General features: G+C 47.8%; 1 protein-coding gene across 1 annotated transcript in view; it reads left to right on the forward strand.

Annotated features, from left to right (window-relative positions):
- The first annotated feature begins 2854 nt into the window (after positions 1-2854).
- The window catches only part of LOC148149688 (basic phospholipase A2 PA-12C-like), a 52763-nt gene continuing 40394 nt past the window's right edge, over positions 2855-15223 (forward strand). Inside the window, exon 1 of the mRNA XM_087989426.1 lies at positions 2855-3073. Coding sequence (XP_087845552.1) covers positions 3034-3073 — 40 coding nt within the window. The 5' untranslated portion in view covers positions 2855-3033. The remainder of the gene's footprint in view (positions 3074-15223) is intronic.

Genomic DNA, 15223 nt, shown 5'->3' on the forward strand with positions numbered 1-15223 from the left:
TGCAGTACAGTTCTATCTGTTTCTATTGATTCTGTACAGGCCAGCATCCTGCTGAAACTAATCACAAAGTCCCATTGCATCCCTCTGTTTCCCAATTCTGTTCTACCTGATTATCTCAGCTTCCACACTCAGTCTTTGTTCTGCCCCAGTCTCACCAACTGAAAACTGATATCTCAATATCTTCTACTTTTCCACTTGATTCAAATACGACTTGAAATAACCGGCTGGATTTCTGCAGAGTCTAGTCTTTTAAGTCAGAACCTAAATGTGGAATCCAGAGACATTTTCAGCAGATCTCAATGGGGGAAAGGCACATGGCATGGATCATGAATTCAGCAGAGCCTTTTGAAAATTAGTAATGTCAATCAAATTTCTCAGGTCTAGAGGTGTTGGCATAAATGGATAAGACTTGTATCTGCATCCTGCCGTATTCTGTGAGTGCTCTGAACTTTGGCCCTACTGTATCTCTCTGTGTTACATCACTCTGCTCTGTTCTGTTGTGGATATGCTCCACCTGCCAATTCATTTCAATATGTTCAATCACTTTGCTGAGTCTAAACTTCTCCTTTCTCAGTAGACGTACTCTCACTGCAGGATCTCCCATTTCTAATACAATCCAGCATCTGGTTTGGTTGTCTTTTAGTTGTACAGTTCCACAGGATCAATATGTGCAAATGCAGTCACATATTGATCAATGCCTGTTTTCACCTTAGGCCCAAGTTATTGAACAGATATAAAGCCTTCAAAGCTTTCAAAATTTCTACATTTTGATTTCTCTGTTTTTCAGAAAGATTGAAGGTGGAATACATTCTGAAATATCTTTTTCAAACAGCAATAGGAGAGTAGCTGCCTGAACCTGCACTGGTCAATCTGTCACAACTTCATAATGATTCCTTTACATGTGGGAATAAAGCTGTGAATCTGTGTGACGTGACCTCTCATTTCAATTGGACGTCAGAGAAGAAACTTTGCAGACATCGAGCCCCTCCTAATGACTCAGCAGGGGCCTGATTTTCATTCGACCTCACAGTCTTCAGTTGTTTGGAAGCTCGTTCCCTGCTCTGACCATTCCTGGGTTGGTAGCTGTGTGTTTTTGCAGCCTGTCCACACACAATATCAGCTTCACTCCCACTACAATATTCTGTGCTCTCAGGACCATCTCTGGCCTGTATTTCCATTGCATTATAACTGGCTGCAGTGCCTCATGACAGAGGGGCCATTACAGCAATAACCAAGAGGAACATTCATCGATTATATTTGTGTTCCACAAATATCTTCCCTCGTTCTGGAATCGCATCAAAACAAAAAATCTCTCCGAAACAACTCAATTAAATTCTTTATCTTTAACACCTAGTTAGATCCTCGTAATCTCAGTTATTATATTGTGCTAATATAGAAACACTGTAGAGGGAGCTTTACTCTGTATCTAACCCCGTGCTATCCCTGTCCTGGGAGTGTTTGATGGGGGACAGTGTAAAGGGAGCTTTACTCTGTATCTAACCCTGTGTTGTCCCTGTCCTGTGAGTGTTTGATGGGGGACAGTGTAGAGAGAGCTTTACTCTGTATCTAACCCCGTGCTGTCCCTGTCCTGGGAGTGTTTGATGGGGACAGTGTAGAGGGAGCTTTACTCTGTATCTAACCCTGTGTTGTCCCTGTCCTGTGAGTGTTTGATGGGGGACAGTGGAGAGGGAGCTTTACTCTGTATCTAACCTCATGCTGTCCCTGTCCTGGGAGTGTTTGATGGAGACAGTGTAGAGGGAGCTTTACTCTGTATCTAACCCTGTCCTGTCTTTGTGCTGGGAGGGTTTGATGGGGACAGTGTAGAGGGAGCGTTACTCTGATTTTCCTGCTCCTCGGATGCTGCCTGACCTGCTGTGCTTTTCCAGCACCACTCTGATCTAGACTCTGTATCTGACCCTGTGTTGCCCCTGCACCTTTCCTATTTGCCTTTGAACTGAATGGCTTGTTAGTCCATCCCAGAGGGTAATTATCAGTCAGTCACATTGCTGTGGGTCTGGAGTCACGTGCAGGCCAGGCCAGTCAGGATGGTAGTTCCCTTCCCTAAGGGATATTAGTGACCCAGATGGATTTTTCCAACAATTAATAATGGATTCCTGGTTACCATCACTAAGACTTGTTTTCAATTTCAGATGTATTTATTGAATTTGGCTGGGTGGGATTTCAAGCCTGACCCCTGGGTACCCATGGTTACTAACTCGGGGATTTCACTGTTCTTCCACCTTTCCTCGCAGCCCTTCCCTCGCCCTGTATCTGTCCTGTGCTGTAGCTGCCAGGAGTGCTCTCCCACAGCATGGTGGCTCAGTGGTTAGCACTGCTGCCTCATAGCACCAGGGTCCCAGGTTCGATTCCAGCCTCGGGGGACTCTCTGTGTGGAGTTTGCACATTCTCCCCTTGTCTGCGTGGGCTTGCTCCGGGTGCTCCAGTTTCCTCCACAATCCAAAGATGTGCAGGTTAGGTGTCATGGGGGCAAATGTGGGTTTGTGGGGGTGGGTCTGGATGGGATGCTTTTTGAAGGGTCAGTGTGGACTTGATGGGCCGAATGGCCTGTTTCCACACTGTAGGGATTCTGTGATTTTGGGGTATGCTGTGTGAGGTGGTGATGGGTTGTGTATGTCACCCACACAGATCACTGCGTCAGGATGTGTCTGCACAGAGTGAGCCATCAGCAGAATTTGTCAGAGAGGCAGGTACAAGCAGGAACTCTGTTTGTGAGAGAGAGAGAGAGAGAAAGTGATCTCACTGGGCTTACATGCACATTCCTCAAACCCATCTTCTGAGGTTAACCTGACAACAAGCATTGGTTGCCATGGTTTCCAGGAAGATTGTATGACTGAGTGCAGCCTGGAAGCTGCAGTCCGTGTTAACTGAGGTTCCTGTGATTACCTGAAGCCCGTTAGGAACACGGATCTCAGCTCCCAGTGCACCCTGCTCCAGTCAGCAACAACAGCAGGTGAAACCAACTCAACAAGTCAGTCTGAGTGCGGCCAAACTACAATCCAACATCTCAGCATCATGAAGACAACCTTCACAGTGACTCTCGCCATCATACATGGTAACATGGCCCTTTCGCCAAGATTACTTACATCAACTCTCTCTTTGCTCTGTGTGTGTGTGTCTGTGTGTGTCTGTGTGTGTGTGTGTCTGTGTGTCTGTTTGTCTGTGTGTGTGTGTCTGTGTGTGGCTTTGTGTGTCTCTGTGTCTGTGTGTGTGTGTGAGAGAGAGTGTGTTTAAAAAGGACTGCTCTTATTTGGAGGAAGTTTACTTGTCAAAGTGCATCTTCACTCACTCTCACCTTCACCCTCAACTTCTCCCTTACCCACTCTTTCCCTCTCTCCCTCTCTCCCTCTCCCTCCTCTTCCCCCTCTCCCTCACCCTCTCTCCCTCATTCCCACTCTCCTTCACTCTCACTTCCTCTCCCTCACCTTCTCCCTCACTCCCTCTCCCTCACTCTGTCACCCTCTCCCTCTCCCCCTCCCCCTCCCTCTCTATAAGCACAGTCAGGGTGTGATGACCCTTCAGTAACATCACTCTCTATGAAGTGAATCTGAGCCTGTTTTGAATCTTTTTATCCCAAATAACCTCCCAATTTCAGCTCGAGTGTCGATCTTTCTCTCTGTGCACCTCCTCTGCAGCTGTAACACTGTACCCCTCGCTCTCGTCTGTCTGTGTACGGTACGATCTGCTTGAACTGCACACAAAACAGAGCCTTTCACTGTCCCCAGGTACATGTGACAATAATAAATCAAATGAAATCGGATCACTCAGTGAGAGAGGAAGGTTTGAGGGAGTGAGGGAATGTGGAGTGGGATTTTGGGAGTCAGTAATGTGTGTATTGAGGCTGGGGGTTCAATCAGGTTTTGGAGGAAGTTTGTCAGATTTCTGTTTGATAAAAGATTATCACAGGGTATCAGGCTGCATGGAGACAATCTCCCTGGACCTGATGGATTGGGCTGAGGGCCTGATGTCCTCAGAGGGAGCTTGGCCATTGGCTGGGAGCTGGTGTCGAGGAATCCCATCGAGAATACCATCCCAAACCTGAGGCCAGGCCAGTCATATTTTCTCTCTGAGAGAGAGAACTCTCTAGAAATCCTTAACTCTAACTCCATCCGGCCGAAACCATGTGGGTGTCAGCATGTCAACATGTCAATTGGAGCTTTAGAGAAGGAACTGTGATTCACCCGAAACGATCTGCCCCCTCACTGATCCTGTTACCCTCAGACTGTCAGAGTTTGTGCTTGTTTGTGTGTGTGATAGAGAGAGAGTCATAGAGAGTGTGTAAGAGAGACTGTGTTTGTGAGTGAGTGAGAGACAGAGATTGAGAGAGAGAGAGACTGTGTGGGTTAGAGTGCGTGACTGAGTTAGTATGAAAGAAAGAGAGAGTGTGCAAGTGACAGAGCCTACGTAAGACAGAGTGTGAGACATTGTTTCTGACACACTCTCTGATACGCTCTCACACACTATGTTAAAAATCACGCAACACCAGGTTATTGTCCAACAGGTTTAATTGGAAGCACACTAGCTTTCGGAGTGACGCTCCTGATGAAGGAGTGACTATAACCTGGTGTTGTGTGATTTTTAACTTTGTCCACCCCAGTCCAACACCGGCATCTCCAAATCAGAAACAATGTGTGTGTGAGGGTGTGTGTGTGTGTGTGTGTGTGTGTGAGAGACAGTGTGTGTGACAGAATATGTTTGTGTATGAGAGTGCATGTATGTGTCCATGTGTGTGAGAATGTGTGTGTTTGCAAGCGTGTGTGAGAGAGTGTGAGTGTTTGAAAGTGTGTGTGTATTTGTGAAAGTGTATGTGAGAGAAAGGGGCCATATGTGTGAGTGTGTATGTTTGGGAATGTGTGTGTTTGCGAGTGTGTGGGAGAGTGTGTGTGAGAGAGTATGTTTTTACGACTGTGTAAGAGAGTGTATATTTATGAGGTGTGTGTTTGGGAGTGTGAATGTTTGCGAATGTGTGATCCTGTGTGTGTGTGAGTCTGTGCATGAGAGAGTGTGAGTGAGTGTGTGTGAGAGAAGACGTGTGTGTGAGAAAAAGAGAGTGTGAGTGTGTGTGAATGTGAGTGTGGGTGTATGTAAGTGTGTGTGAGAGACTGTGTGTGAGAGAGTCCGTGTGAGTGTGTGTGAGAGAGTCCGTGTGAGTGTGTGTGAGAGAGTCCATGTGAGTGTGTGTGAGAGAATGCGTGTGTGCGTGTGAGTGTGTGTGTGTGAGAGAGTGTGTGTTTGTGTGTGTGAGAGAGTGAGTGTGTGTGAGAGTTTGTGTGTGTGAGAGTTTGTGTGTGAGAGAGTGAGTGTGTGTGTGTTTGTGTGTGTGAGAGAGTGAGTGTGTGTGAGAGTGTGTGTGTGTTTGTGTGTGTGTGAGAGTGTGTGTGTGTTTGTGTGTGAGAGAGTGTGTGTGTGAGAGTGCATGTGTGACTGTGTGTGAGAGTGTGTGTGTGAGAGTGTGAGAGAGTGTGAGAGTGTGTGTGTGTGAGAGTGTGTGTGAGTGTGAGAGTGTGTGAGTGTGAGAGTGTGTGTGAGTGTGAGAGTATGTGTGTGTGTGGGAGTATGTGTGTGTGTGAGAGTGTGTGTGTGTGAGAGTGCATGTGTGACTGTGTGTGAGAGTGCGAGTGTGTTTGTGAGAGAGAGTGTGCGCGAATGTGAGTGTGTGTGAGAGTGTGTGTGTGTGTGTGCGGGTATGTGTGTGTGTGCGGGTATGTGTGTGTGTGCGAGTGTGTGTGTGAGAGTATGTGTGTGTGTGAGAGTGTGTGTGAGTGTGAGAGTGTGTGAGTGAGAGTGTGTGTATGAGAGAGAACATGTGTGTGAGTGGGAGAGTATGTGTGAGTGGGAGAGTGCATGTGTGTGAGAGTGTGTATGTGACTGTGAGAGAGTGTGTGTGTGTGCGTGAGAGTGTGTGTGTGTGTAAGTGTGTGTGCATGTGAGCGTGAGTGTGAGTGAGTGTGTGTGAGTGCGTGTGTGAGTGTGAGGGTGTGTGTGAGTGTGAGAGTGAGTGAGAGTGAGTGTGTGTGTGTGTGAGAGTGTGTGAGAGTGTGTGTGTGTGAGAGTGTGTGAGTGTGTGTGTGTGAGAGAGTGTCTGAGTGTGTGAGAGAGTGTGTGTGTGAGAGTTTGTGTGTGTGTGAGAGTTTGTGTGTGTGAGAGAGTGAGTGTGTGTGAGAGTGTGTGTGTGTTTGTGTGTGTGAGAGTGTGCGTGTGTTTGTGTGTGTGAGAGTGTGTGTGTGTGTTTGTGTGTGTGTGAGAGTGTGTGTGTGTTTGTGTGTGAGAGTGAGTGTGTGTGTGTGTGAGAGTGAGTGTGTGTGAGAGTGTGTGAGTGTGTGAGAGTGTGTGAGAGTGTGTGAGTGTGTGAGAGAGTGAGTGTGTGTGAGAGAGTGAGTATGTGTGAGAGTGTGTGTGTGTGAGAGTGTGTGTGAGTGTGTGAGAGAGTGAGTGTGTGAGAGAGTGTGTGTGTGAGAGTGTGTGAGAGTTTGTGTGTGTGAGAGAGTGAGTGTGTGTGAGAGAGTGAGTGTGTGTGAGAGTGTGTGTGTGTTTATGTGTGTGTGAGAGAGTGAGTGTGTGTTTGTGTGTGTGAGAGTGTGTGTGTGTTTGTGTGTGAGAGTGAGTGTGTGTGTGAGAGTGTGTGTGTGTGAGAGTGTGTGTGTGTGAGAGTGTGTGTGAGAGTGTGTGAGTGTGTGTGAGAGTGTGTGAGTGTGTGAGAGAGTGAGTGTGTGAGAGAGTGTGTGTGTGAGAGTGTGTGAGAGTTTGTGTGTGTGAGAGAGTGAGTGTGTGTGAGAGAGTGAGTGTGTGTGAGAGAGTGAGTGTGTGTGAGAGTTTGTGTGTGTGTTTATGTGTGTGTGAGAGAGTGAGTGTGTGTGAAAGTGTGTGTGTCTTTGTGTGTGTGTGTGTGAGAGTGAGTGTGTGTGTGAGAGTGTGTGTGTGAGAGAGTGCATGTGTGACTGTGTGTGAGAGTGTGTGTGTGAGAGAGTGCATGTGTGACTGTGTGTGAGAGTGTGTGTGTGTGTGAGAGTGCATGTGTGAGAGTGTGTGTGTGAGAGTGCGAGTGTGTGTGTGAGAGAGAGGGTGTGAGAGTGTGTGTGTGAGTGTGTGTGTGTGTGAGAGTATGTGTGTGTGTGAGAGTGTGTGTGTGTGAGAGTGCATGTGTGACTGTGAGAGTGTGTGTGTGTGAGAGTGCATGTGTGACTGTGTGAGAGTGTGTGTGTGAGAGTGCGAGTGTGTGTCTGAGAGAGAGTGTGTGTGAATATGAGAGTGTGTGAGTGTGTGTGTGAGAGTGTGTGTGAATGTGAGAGTGTGTGTGAGTGTGAGAGTATGTGTGTGTGCGAGTGTGTGTGAGTGTGAGAGTATGTGTGTGCGTAAGTGAGAGTATGTGAGTGTGTGTGAGTGTGAGAGTGTGTGTGTGAGAGAGAACGTGTGTGAGTGGGAGAGAGTGGGTGTGTGTGAGAGTGTGTGTGTGAGTGGGAGAGAGTGCGTGTGTGTGAGAGTGTGTATGTGACTGTGTGAGAGTGTGTGTGTGAGAGTGTGTGTGTGTGTAAGTGTGTGTGCATGTGAGCGTGAGTGTGTGTGTGAGTGAGTGTGTGAGAGAGAGTGTGAGTGTGTGACTGTGTGTGAGCAAAAGAGTGTGTATGAGAGTGAGTGTGTGTGTGAGAGAGAGTGGAGTATGTGAGAATGCGTGTATGTGAGAGAGCGTGTGTGAGAGACAGTATGCGCGTGTGTGTGAATGTCAGAGTGTGTGAGAGAGTGTGTGTGTGTGAGATAATGCGCGTGTGTGTGAATGTGAGAGTGTGTGACAGAATGTGAGTGTGAGAGTGTGTGTGTGAGTGTGAGAGTGTGTGTTAGTGTTAGTGTGTGTGTGTGAGAGTGTGTGTGTGAGTGTGCGAGAGTGTGTGTATGAGAGAACATGTGTGTGAGTGTGTATGTGAATGTGAGAGTGTGTGTGTGAGTGTGAGTGTGTGTGTGTGTGAGTGTGTGTGAGTGAGAGTGTGTGAGAGAGTGTGTGTGTGAGTGAGAGTGTCTGTGAGAGAGTGTGAGTGAGTGTGTGTATGTGAGTGTGTGAGTGTGAGTGTGTGTGAGTGTGAGAATGTGTGTGTGAGTGTGTGTATGTGAGTGTGTGTGAGTGTGTGTGAGTATGAGTGTGAGTGAGTGTGAGAGTGTTATGTGAGTGAGTGTGTGTGTGTGTGTCTGTGTGTGTCTGTGTGTGAGTGTGAGTGTGTGTGCGTGTGAGTGAGTGTGAGTGTGAGTGTGAGTGTGAGTGAGTGTGTGTGTGTGAGTGTGTGTGAGTGTGAGTGTGTGTGAGTGTGAGCGTGAGAGTGTGTATGTGAGTGTGAGTGTGAGTGAGTGTGTGTGAGTGTTAGAGTGTGTGAGTGTGAGAGTGTGTATGTGAGTGTGTGTTAGTGTGAGTGTGTGAGTGTGAGTGTGTGTGAGTGTGAGAATGTGTATGTGAGTGAGTGTGAGTGTGTGTGTGTGTGTATGTGAGTGTGTGTGAGTATGAGTGTGAGTGAGTGTGAGAGTGTTGTGTGAGTGTGTGTGTGTGTGTGTGAGTGTGAGAGTGTGTGTGTGTGTGAGAGTGTGAGTGTGTGTGAGTGTGAGTGAGTGTGTGTATGAGAGAGTGTCTGTGTGTGTGTGAGAGAGTGTCTGTGTGTGTGTGTGAGTGAGTGTGTGTGAGAGTGTGTGTGTGTTTGTGTGTGTGTGTGTGTTTGTGTGTGTGAGAGAGTGAGTGTGTGTGAAAGTGTGTGTGTGTTTGTGTGTGTGTGAGAGTGTGTGTGTGTTTGTGTGTGAGAGTGAGTGTGTGAGAGTGAGAGTGAGTGTGTGTGTGAGAGTGAGTGAGAGTGAGTGAGAGTGAGTGTGTGTGAGTGTGTGTGAGTGTGTGAGAGAGTGAGTGTGTGTGTGAGAGAGTGTGTGTGTGAGAGAGTGAGTGTGTGAGAGAGTGTGTGTGTGAGAATGTGTGAGAGTTTGTGTGTGTGAGAGTGTGTGAGAGTTTGTGTGTGTGAGAGAGTGAGTGTGTGTGAGAGTTTGTGTGTGTGAGAGAGTGAGTGTGTGTGAGAGTTTGTGTGTGTGAGAGAGTGAGTGTGTGTGAGAGTGTGTGTGTTTGTGTGTGTGAGAGTGTGTGTGTGTGTTTGTGTGTGTGTGAGAGAGTGAGTGTGTGTGAAAGTGTGTGTGTCTTTGTGTGTGTGTGAGAGTGTGTGTGTGTTTGTGTGTGAGTGAGTGTGTGTGTGTGAGAGTGTGTGTGTGTGAGAGTGCATGTGTGACTGTGTGTGAGAGTGTGTGTTTGTGAGAGTGCATGTGTGACTGTGTGTGAGAGTGTGTGTGTGTGAGAGTGCATGTGTGACTGTGTGTGAGAGTGTGTGTGTGAGAGTGCGAGTGTGTGTGTGAGAGAGAGGGTGTGAGAGTGTGTGTGTGAGAGTGTGTGTGTGAGTGTGTGTGTGTGTGAGTGTGAGAGTGAGTGAGAGTGAGTGTGTGTGTGTGTGAGAGAGAGTGTGTGAGAGTGTGTGTGTGTGAGAGTGTGTGAGTGTGTGTGTGTGAGAGAGTGTGTGAGTGTGTGTGTGAGAGTTTGTGTGTGTGTGAGAGTTTGTGTGTGTGTGAGAATTTGTGTGTGTGAGAGAGTGAGTGTGTGTGAGAGTGTGTGTGTGTTTGTGTGTGTGAGAGTGTGCGTGTGTTTGTGTGTGTGAGAGTGTGTGTGTGTGTTTGTGTGTGTGTGAGAGTGAGTGTGAGAGTGTGTGTGTGAGAGTGTGTGAGTGTGTGAGAGAGTGAGTGTGTGTGAGAGAGTGAGTGTGTGTGAGAGTGTGTGTGTGTTTATGTGTGTGAGAGTGTGTGTGTGTTTGTGTGTGAGAGTGAGTGTGTGTGTGAGAGTGTGTGTGTGTGAGAGTGTGTGTGTGTGAGAGTGTGTGTGTGTGAGAGAGTGTGTGAGAGTGTGTGAGTGTGTGTGAGAGTGTGTGAGTGTGTGTGAGAGTGTGTGAGTGTGTGAGAGAGTGAGTGTGTGAGAGAGTGTGTGTGTGAGAGTTTGTGTGTGTGAGAGAGTGAGTGTGTGTGAGAGTGTGAGTGTGTGTGAGAGAGTGAGTGTGTGTGAGAGTGTGTGTGTGTTTATGTGTGTGTGAGAGAGAGTGTGTGTGAAAGTGTGTGTGTCTTTGTGTGTGTGTGTGTGTGTGTGTTTGTGTGTGAGAGTGAGTGTGTGTGTGAGAGTGTGTGTGTGAGTGTGAGAGTGTGTGTTAGTGTTAGTGTGTGTGTGTGAGAGTGTGTGTGTGAGTGTGCGAGAGTGTGTGTATGAGAGAACATGTGTGTGAGTGTGTATGTGAATGTGAGAGTGTGTGTGTGAGTGTGAGTGTGTGTGTGTGTGAGTGTGTGTGAGTGAGAGTGTGTGAGAGAGTGTGTGTGTGAGTGAGAGTGTCTGTGAGAGAGTGTGAGTGAGTGTGTGTATGTGAGTGTGTGAGTGTGAGTGTGTGTGAGTGTGAGAATGTGTATGTGAGTGAGTGTGTGAGTGTGTGTATGTGAGTGTGTGTGAGTGTGTGTGAGTATGAGTGTGAGTGAGTGTGAGAGTGTTATGTGAGTGAGTGTGTGTGTGAGTGAGTGTGCGTGTGAGTGAGTGTGAGTGTGAGTGTGAGTGAGTGTGTGTGTGTGAGTGTGTGTGAGTGTGAGTGTGTGTGAGTGTGAGCGTGAGAGTGTGTATGTGAGTGTGAGTGTGAGTGAGTGTGTGTGAGTGTTAGAGTGTGTGAGTGTGAGAGTGTGTATGTGAGTGTGTGTGTGTATGTGTATGTGAGTGTGTGTTAGTGTGAGTGTGTGAGTGTGAGTGTGTGTGAGTGTGAGAATGTGTATGTGAGTGAGTGTGAGTGTGTGTGTGTGTGTATGTGAGTGTGTGTGAGTATGAGTGTGAGTGAGTGTGAGAGTGTTGTGTGAGTGTGTGTGTGTGTGTGAGTGTGAGAGTGTGTGTGTGTGTGTGAGAGTGTGAGTGTGTGTGAGTATGAGTGAGTGTGTGTATGAGAGAGTGTCTGTGTGTGTGTGAGAGAGTGTCTGTGTGTGTGTGTGTGTGTGTGTGAGTGAGTGTGTGTGAGAGTGTGTGTGTGTTTGTGTGTGTGAGTGTGTGTGTGTTTGTGTGTGTGTGAGAGTGTGTGTGTGTGAAAGTGTGTGTGTGTTTGTGTGTGTGAGAGAGTGAGTGTGTGTGAAAGTGTGTGTGTGTTTGTGTGTGTGTGAGAGTGTGTGTGTGTTTGTGTGTGAGAGTGAGTGTGTGTGTGTGAGAGTGAGTGAGAGTGAGTGTGTGTGTGAGAGTGAGTGAGAGTGAGTGTGTGTAAGAGTGTGTGAGTGTGTGTGAGTGTGTGAGAGAGTGAGTGTGTGTGTGAGAGAGTGTGTGTGTGAGAGAGTGAGTGTGTGAGAGAGTGTGTGTGTGAGAATGTGTGAGAGTTTGTGTGTGTGAGAGTGTGTGAGAGTTTGTGTGTGTGAGAGAGTGAGTGTGTGTGAGAGTTTGTGTGTGTGAGAGAGTGAGTGTGTGTGAGAGTTTGTGTGTGTGAGAGAGTGAGTGTGTGTGAGAGTGTGTGCGTTTGTGTGTGTGAGAGTGTGTGTGTGTGTTTGTGTGTGTGTGAGAGAGTGAGTGTGTGTGAAAGTGTGTGTGTCTTTGTGTGTGTGTGAGAGTGTGTGTGTGTTTGTGTGTGAGTGAGTGTGTGTGTGTGAGAGTGCATGTGTGACTGTGTGTGAGAGTGTGTGTTTGTGAGAGTGCATGTGTGACTGTGTGTGAGAGTGTGTGTGTGTGAGAGTGCATGTGTGACTGTGTGTGAGAGTGTGTGTGTGTGAGAGAGTGAGTGTGTGTGAGAGTTTGTGTGTGTGAGAGAGTGAGTGTGTGTGTTTGTGTGTGTGAGAGTGTGTGTGTGTGTTTGTGTGTGTGTCTTTGTGTGTGTGTGTGTGTTTGTGTGTGAGAGTGAGTGTGTGTGTGAGAGTGTGTGTGTGAGAGAGTGCATGTGTGACTGTGTGTGAGAGTGTGTGTGTGTGAGAGTGCATGTGTGACTGTGTGTGAGAGTGTGTGTGTGAGAGTGCGAGTGTGAGTGTGAGAGAGAGGGTGTGAGAGTGTGTGTGTGAGAGTGTGTGTGAGAGTGTGTGTGTGAGTGTGTGTGTGTGTGAGAGTGAGTGAGAGTGAGTGTGTGTGTGTGTGTGTGTGTGAGAGAGTGTGTGAGAGTGTGTGTGTGTGAGAGTGTGTGAGTGTGTGTGTGTGAGAGAGTGTGTGAGTGTGTGTGTGAGAGAGTGTGTGTGTGAGAGTTTGTGTGTGTGTGAGAGTTTGTGTGTGTGAGAGAGTGAGTGTGTGTGAGAGTGTGTGTGTGTTTGTGTGTGTGAGAGTGTGCGTGTGTTTGTGTGTGTGAGAGTGTGTGTGTGTGTTTGTGTGTGTGTGAGAGTGTGTGTGTGTTTGTGTGTGAGAGTGAGTGTGTGTGTGTGTGAGAGTGAGTGTGTGTGAGAGTGTGTGTGAGAGTGTGTGTGTGAGAGTGTGTGAGTGTGTGAGAGAGTGAGTGTGTGTGAGAGAGTGAGTGTGTGTGAGAGAGTGAGTGTGTGTGAGAGTGTGTGTGTGTTTATGTGTGTGAGAGTGTGTGTGTGTTTGTGTGTGAGAGTGAGTGTGTGTGTGAGAGTGTGTGTGTGTGAGAGTGTGTGTGTGTGAGAGTGTGTGTGAGAGTGTGTGAGTGTGTGTGAGAGTGTGTGAGTGTGTGTGAGAGTGTGTGAGTGTGTGAGAGAGTGAGTGTGTGAGAGAGTGTGTGTGTGAGAGTTTGTGTGTGTGAGAGAGTGAGTGTGTGTGAGAGAGTGAGTGTGTGTGAGAGTGTGTGTGTGTTTATGTGTGTGTGAGAGAGAGTGTGTGTAAAAGTGTGTGTGTCTTTGTGTGTGTGTGTGTGTGTGTTTGTGTGTGAGAGTGAGTGTGTGTGTGAGAGTGTGTGTGTGAGAGAGTGCATGTGTGACTGTGTGTGAGAGTGTGTGTGTGTGTGAGAGTGCATGTGTGACTGTGTGTGAGAGTGTGTGTGTGAGAGTGCGAGTGTGTGTGTGAGAGAGAGGGTGTGAGAGTGTGTGTGTGAGAGTGTGTGTGTGAGTGTGTGTGTGTGTGAGAGTATGTGTGTGTGTGAGAGTGTGTGTGTGTGAGAGTGCATGTGTGACTGTGAGAGTGTGTGTGTGTGAGAGTGCATGTGTGACTGTGTGAGAGTGTGTGTGTGAGAGTGCGAGTGTGTGTCTGAGAGAGAGTGTGTGTGAATATGAGAGTGTGTGAGTGTGTGTGTGAGAGTGTGTGTGAATGTGAGAGTGTGTGTGAGTGTGAGAGTATGTGTGTGTGCGAGTGTGTGTGAGTGTGAGAGTATGTGTGTGCGTAAGTGAGAGTATGTGAGTGTGTGTGAGTGTGAGAGTGTGTGTGTGAGAGAGAACGTGTGTGAGTGGGAGAGAGTGGGTGTGTGTGAGAGTGTGTGTGTGAGTGGGAGAGAGTGCGTGTGTGTGAGAGTGTGTATGTGACTGTGTGAGAGTGTGTGTGTGTGAGAGTGTGTGTGTGTGTAAGTGTGTGTGCATGTGAGCGTGAGTGTGTGTGTGTGAGTGAGTGTGTGAGAGAGAGTGTGAGTGTGTGACTGTGTGTGAGCAAAAGAGTGTGTATGAGAGTGAGTGTGTGTGTGAGAGAGAGTGGAGTATGTGAGAATGCGTGTATGTGAGAGAGCGTGTGTGAGAGACAGTATGCGCGTGTGTGTGAATGTCAGAGTGTGTGAGAGAGTGTGTGTGTGTGAGATAATGCGCGTGTGTGTGAATGTGAGAGTGTGTGACAGAATGTGAGTGTGAGAGTGTGTGTGTGAGTGTGAGAGTGTGTGTTAGTGTTAGTGTGTGTGTGTGAGTGTGAGAGTGTGTGTGTGAGTGTGCGAGAGTGTGTGTATGAGAGAACATGTGTGTGAGTGTGTATGTGAATGTGAGAGTGTGTGTGTGAGTGTGAGTGTGTGTGTGTGTGTGAGTGTGTGTGAGTGAGAGTGTGTGAGAGAGTGTGTGTGAGTGAGAGTGTCTGTGAGAGAGTGTGAGTGAGTGTGTGTATGTGAGTGTGTGAGTGTGAGTGTGTGTGAGTGTGAGAATGTGTATGTGAGTGAGTGTGTGAGTGTGTGTATGTGAGTGTGTGTGAGTGTGAGTGTGTGTGAGTATGAGTGTGAGTGAGTGTGAGAGTGTTATGTGAGTGAGTGTGTGTGTGTGTGTCTGTGTGTGTCTGTGTGTGAGTGTGTGTGCGTGTGAGTGAGTGTGAGTGTGAGTGAGTGTGTGTGTGTGAGTGTGAGTGTGTGAGTGTGAGCGTGAGAGTTTGTATGTGAGTGTGAGTGTGAGTGAGTGTGTGTGAGTGTTAGAGTGTGTGAGTGTGAGAGTGTGTATGTGAGTGAGTGTGAGTGTGTGTGTATGTGTATGTGAGTGTGTGTTAGTGTGAGTGTGTGTGAGTGTGAGAATGTGTATGTGAGTGAGTGTGAGTGTGTGTGTGTGTGTGTGTATGTGAGTGTGTGTGAGTATGAGTGTGAGTGAGTGTGAGAGTGTTGTGTGAGTGTGTGTGTGTGTGAGAGTGTGTGTGTGTGTGAGAGTGTGAGTGTGTGTGAGTGTGAGTGAGTGTGTGTATGAGAGTGTGTGAGTGTGTGTGTGTGAGAGTGTGTGTGTGTGTGAGTGTGTGTGTGAGTGAGTGTGTGTGAGAGTGTGTGTGTGTTTGTGTGTGTGAGTGTGTGTGTGTTTGTGTGTGTGAGAGAGTGAGTGTGTGTGAAAGTGTGTGTGTGTTTGTGTGTGTGTGAGAGTGTGTGTGTGTTTGTGTGTGAGAGTGAGTGTGTGTGTGTGAGAGTGAGTGAGAGTGAGTGTGTGTGTGAGAGTGAGTGAGAGTGAGTGTGTGTGAGAGTGTGTGAGTGTGTGTGAGTGTGTGAGAGAGTGTGTGTGTGAGAGAGTGAGTGTGTGAGAGTGTGTGAGAGTTTGTGTGTGAGAGAGTGTGTGAGAGTTTGTGTGTGTGAGAGAGTGAGTGTGTGTGAGAGTTTGTGTGTGTGAGAGAGTGAGTGTGTGTGAGAGTGTGTGTGTTTGTGTGTGTGAGAGTGTGTGTGTGTGTTTGTGTGTGTGTGAGAGAGTGAGTGTGTGTGAAAGTGTGTGTGTCTTTGTGTGTGTGTGAGAGTGTGTGTGTGTTTGTGTGTGAGTGAGTGTGTGTGTGTGAGAGTGTGTGTGTGTGAGAGTGCATGTGTGACTGTGTGTGAGAGTGTGTGTTTGTGAGAGTGCA

This window comes from Chiloscyllium plagiosum, unplaced genomic scaffold (assembly GCF_037043375.1).
Source record: "Chiloscyllium plagiosum isolate Xiang-an unplaced genomic scaffold, Cpla_swu_hap1 HiC_scaffold_7, whole genome shotgun sequence".
NCBI lineage: Eukaryota > Metazoa > Chordata > Chondrichthyes > Orectolobiformes > Hemiscylliidae > Chiloscyllium > Chiloscyllium plagiosum.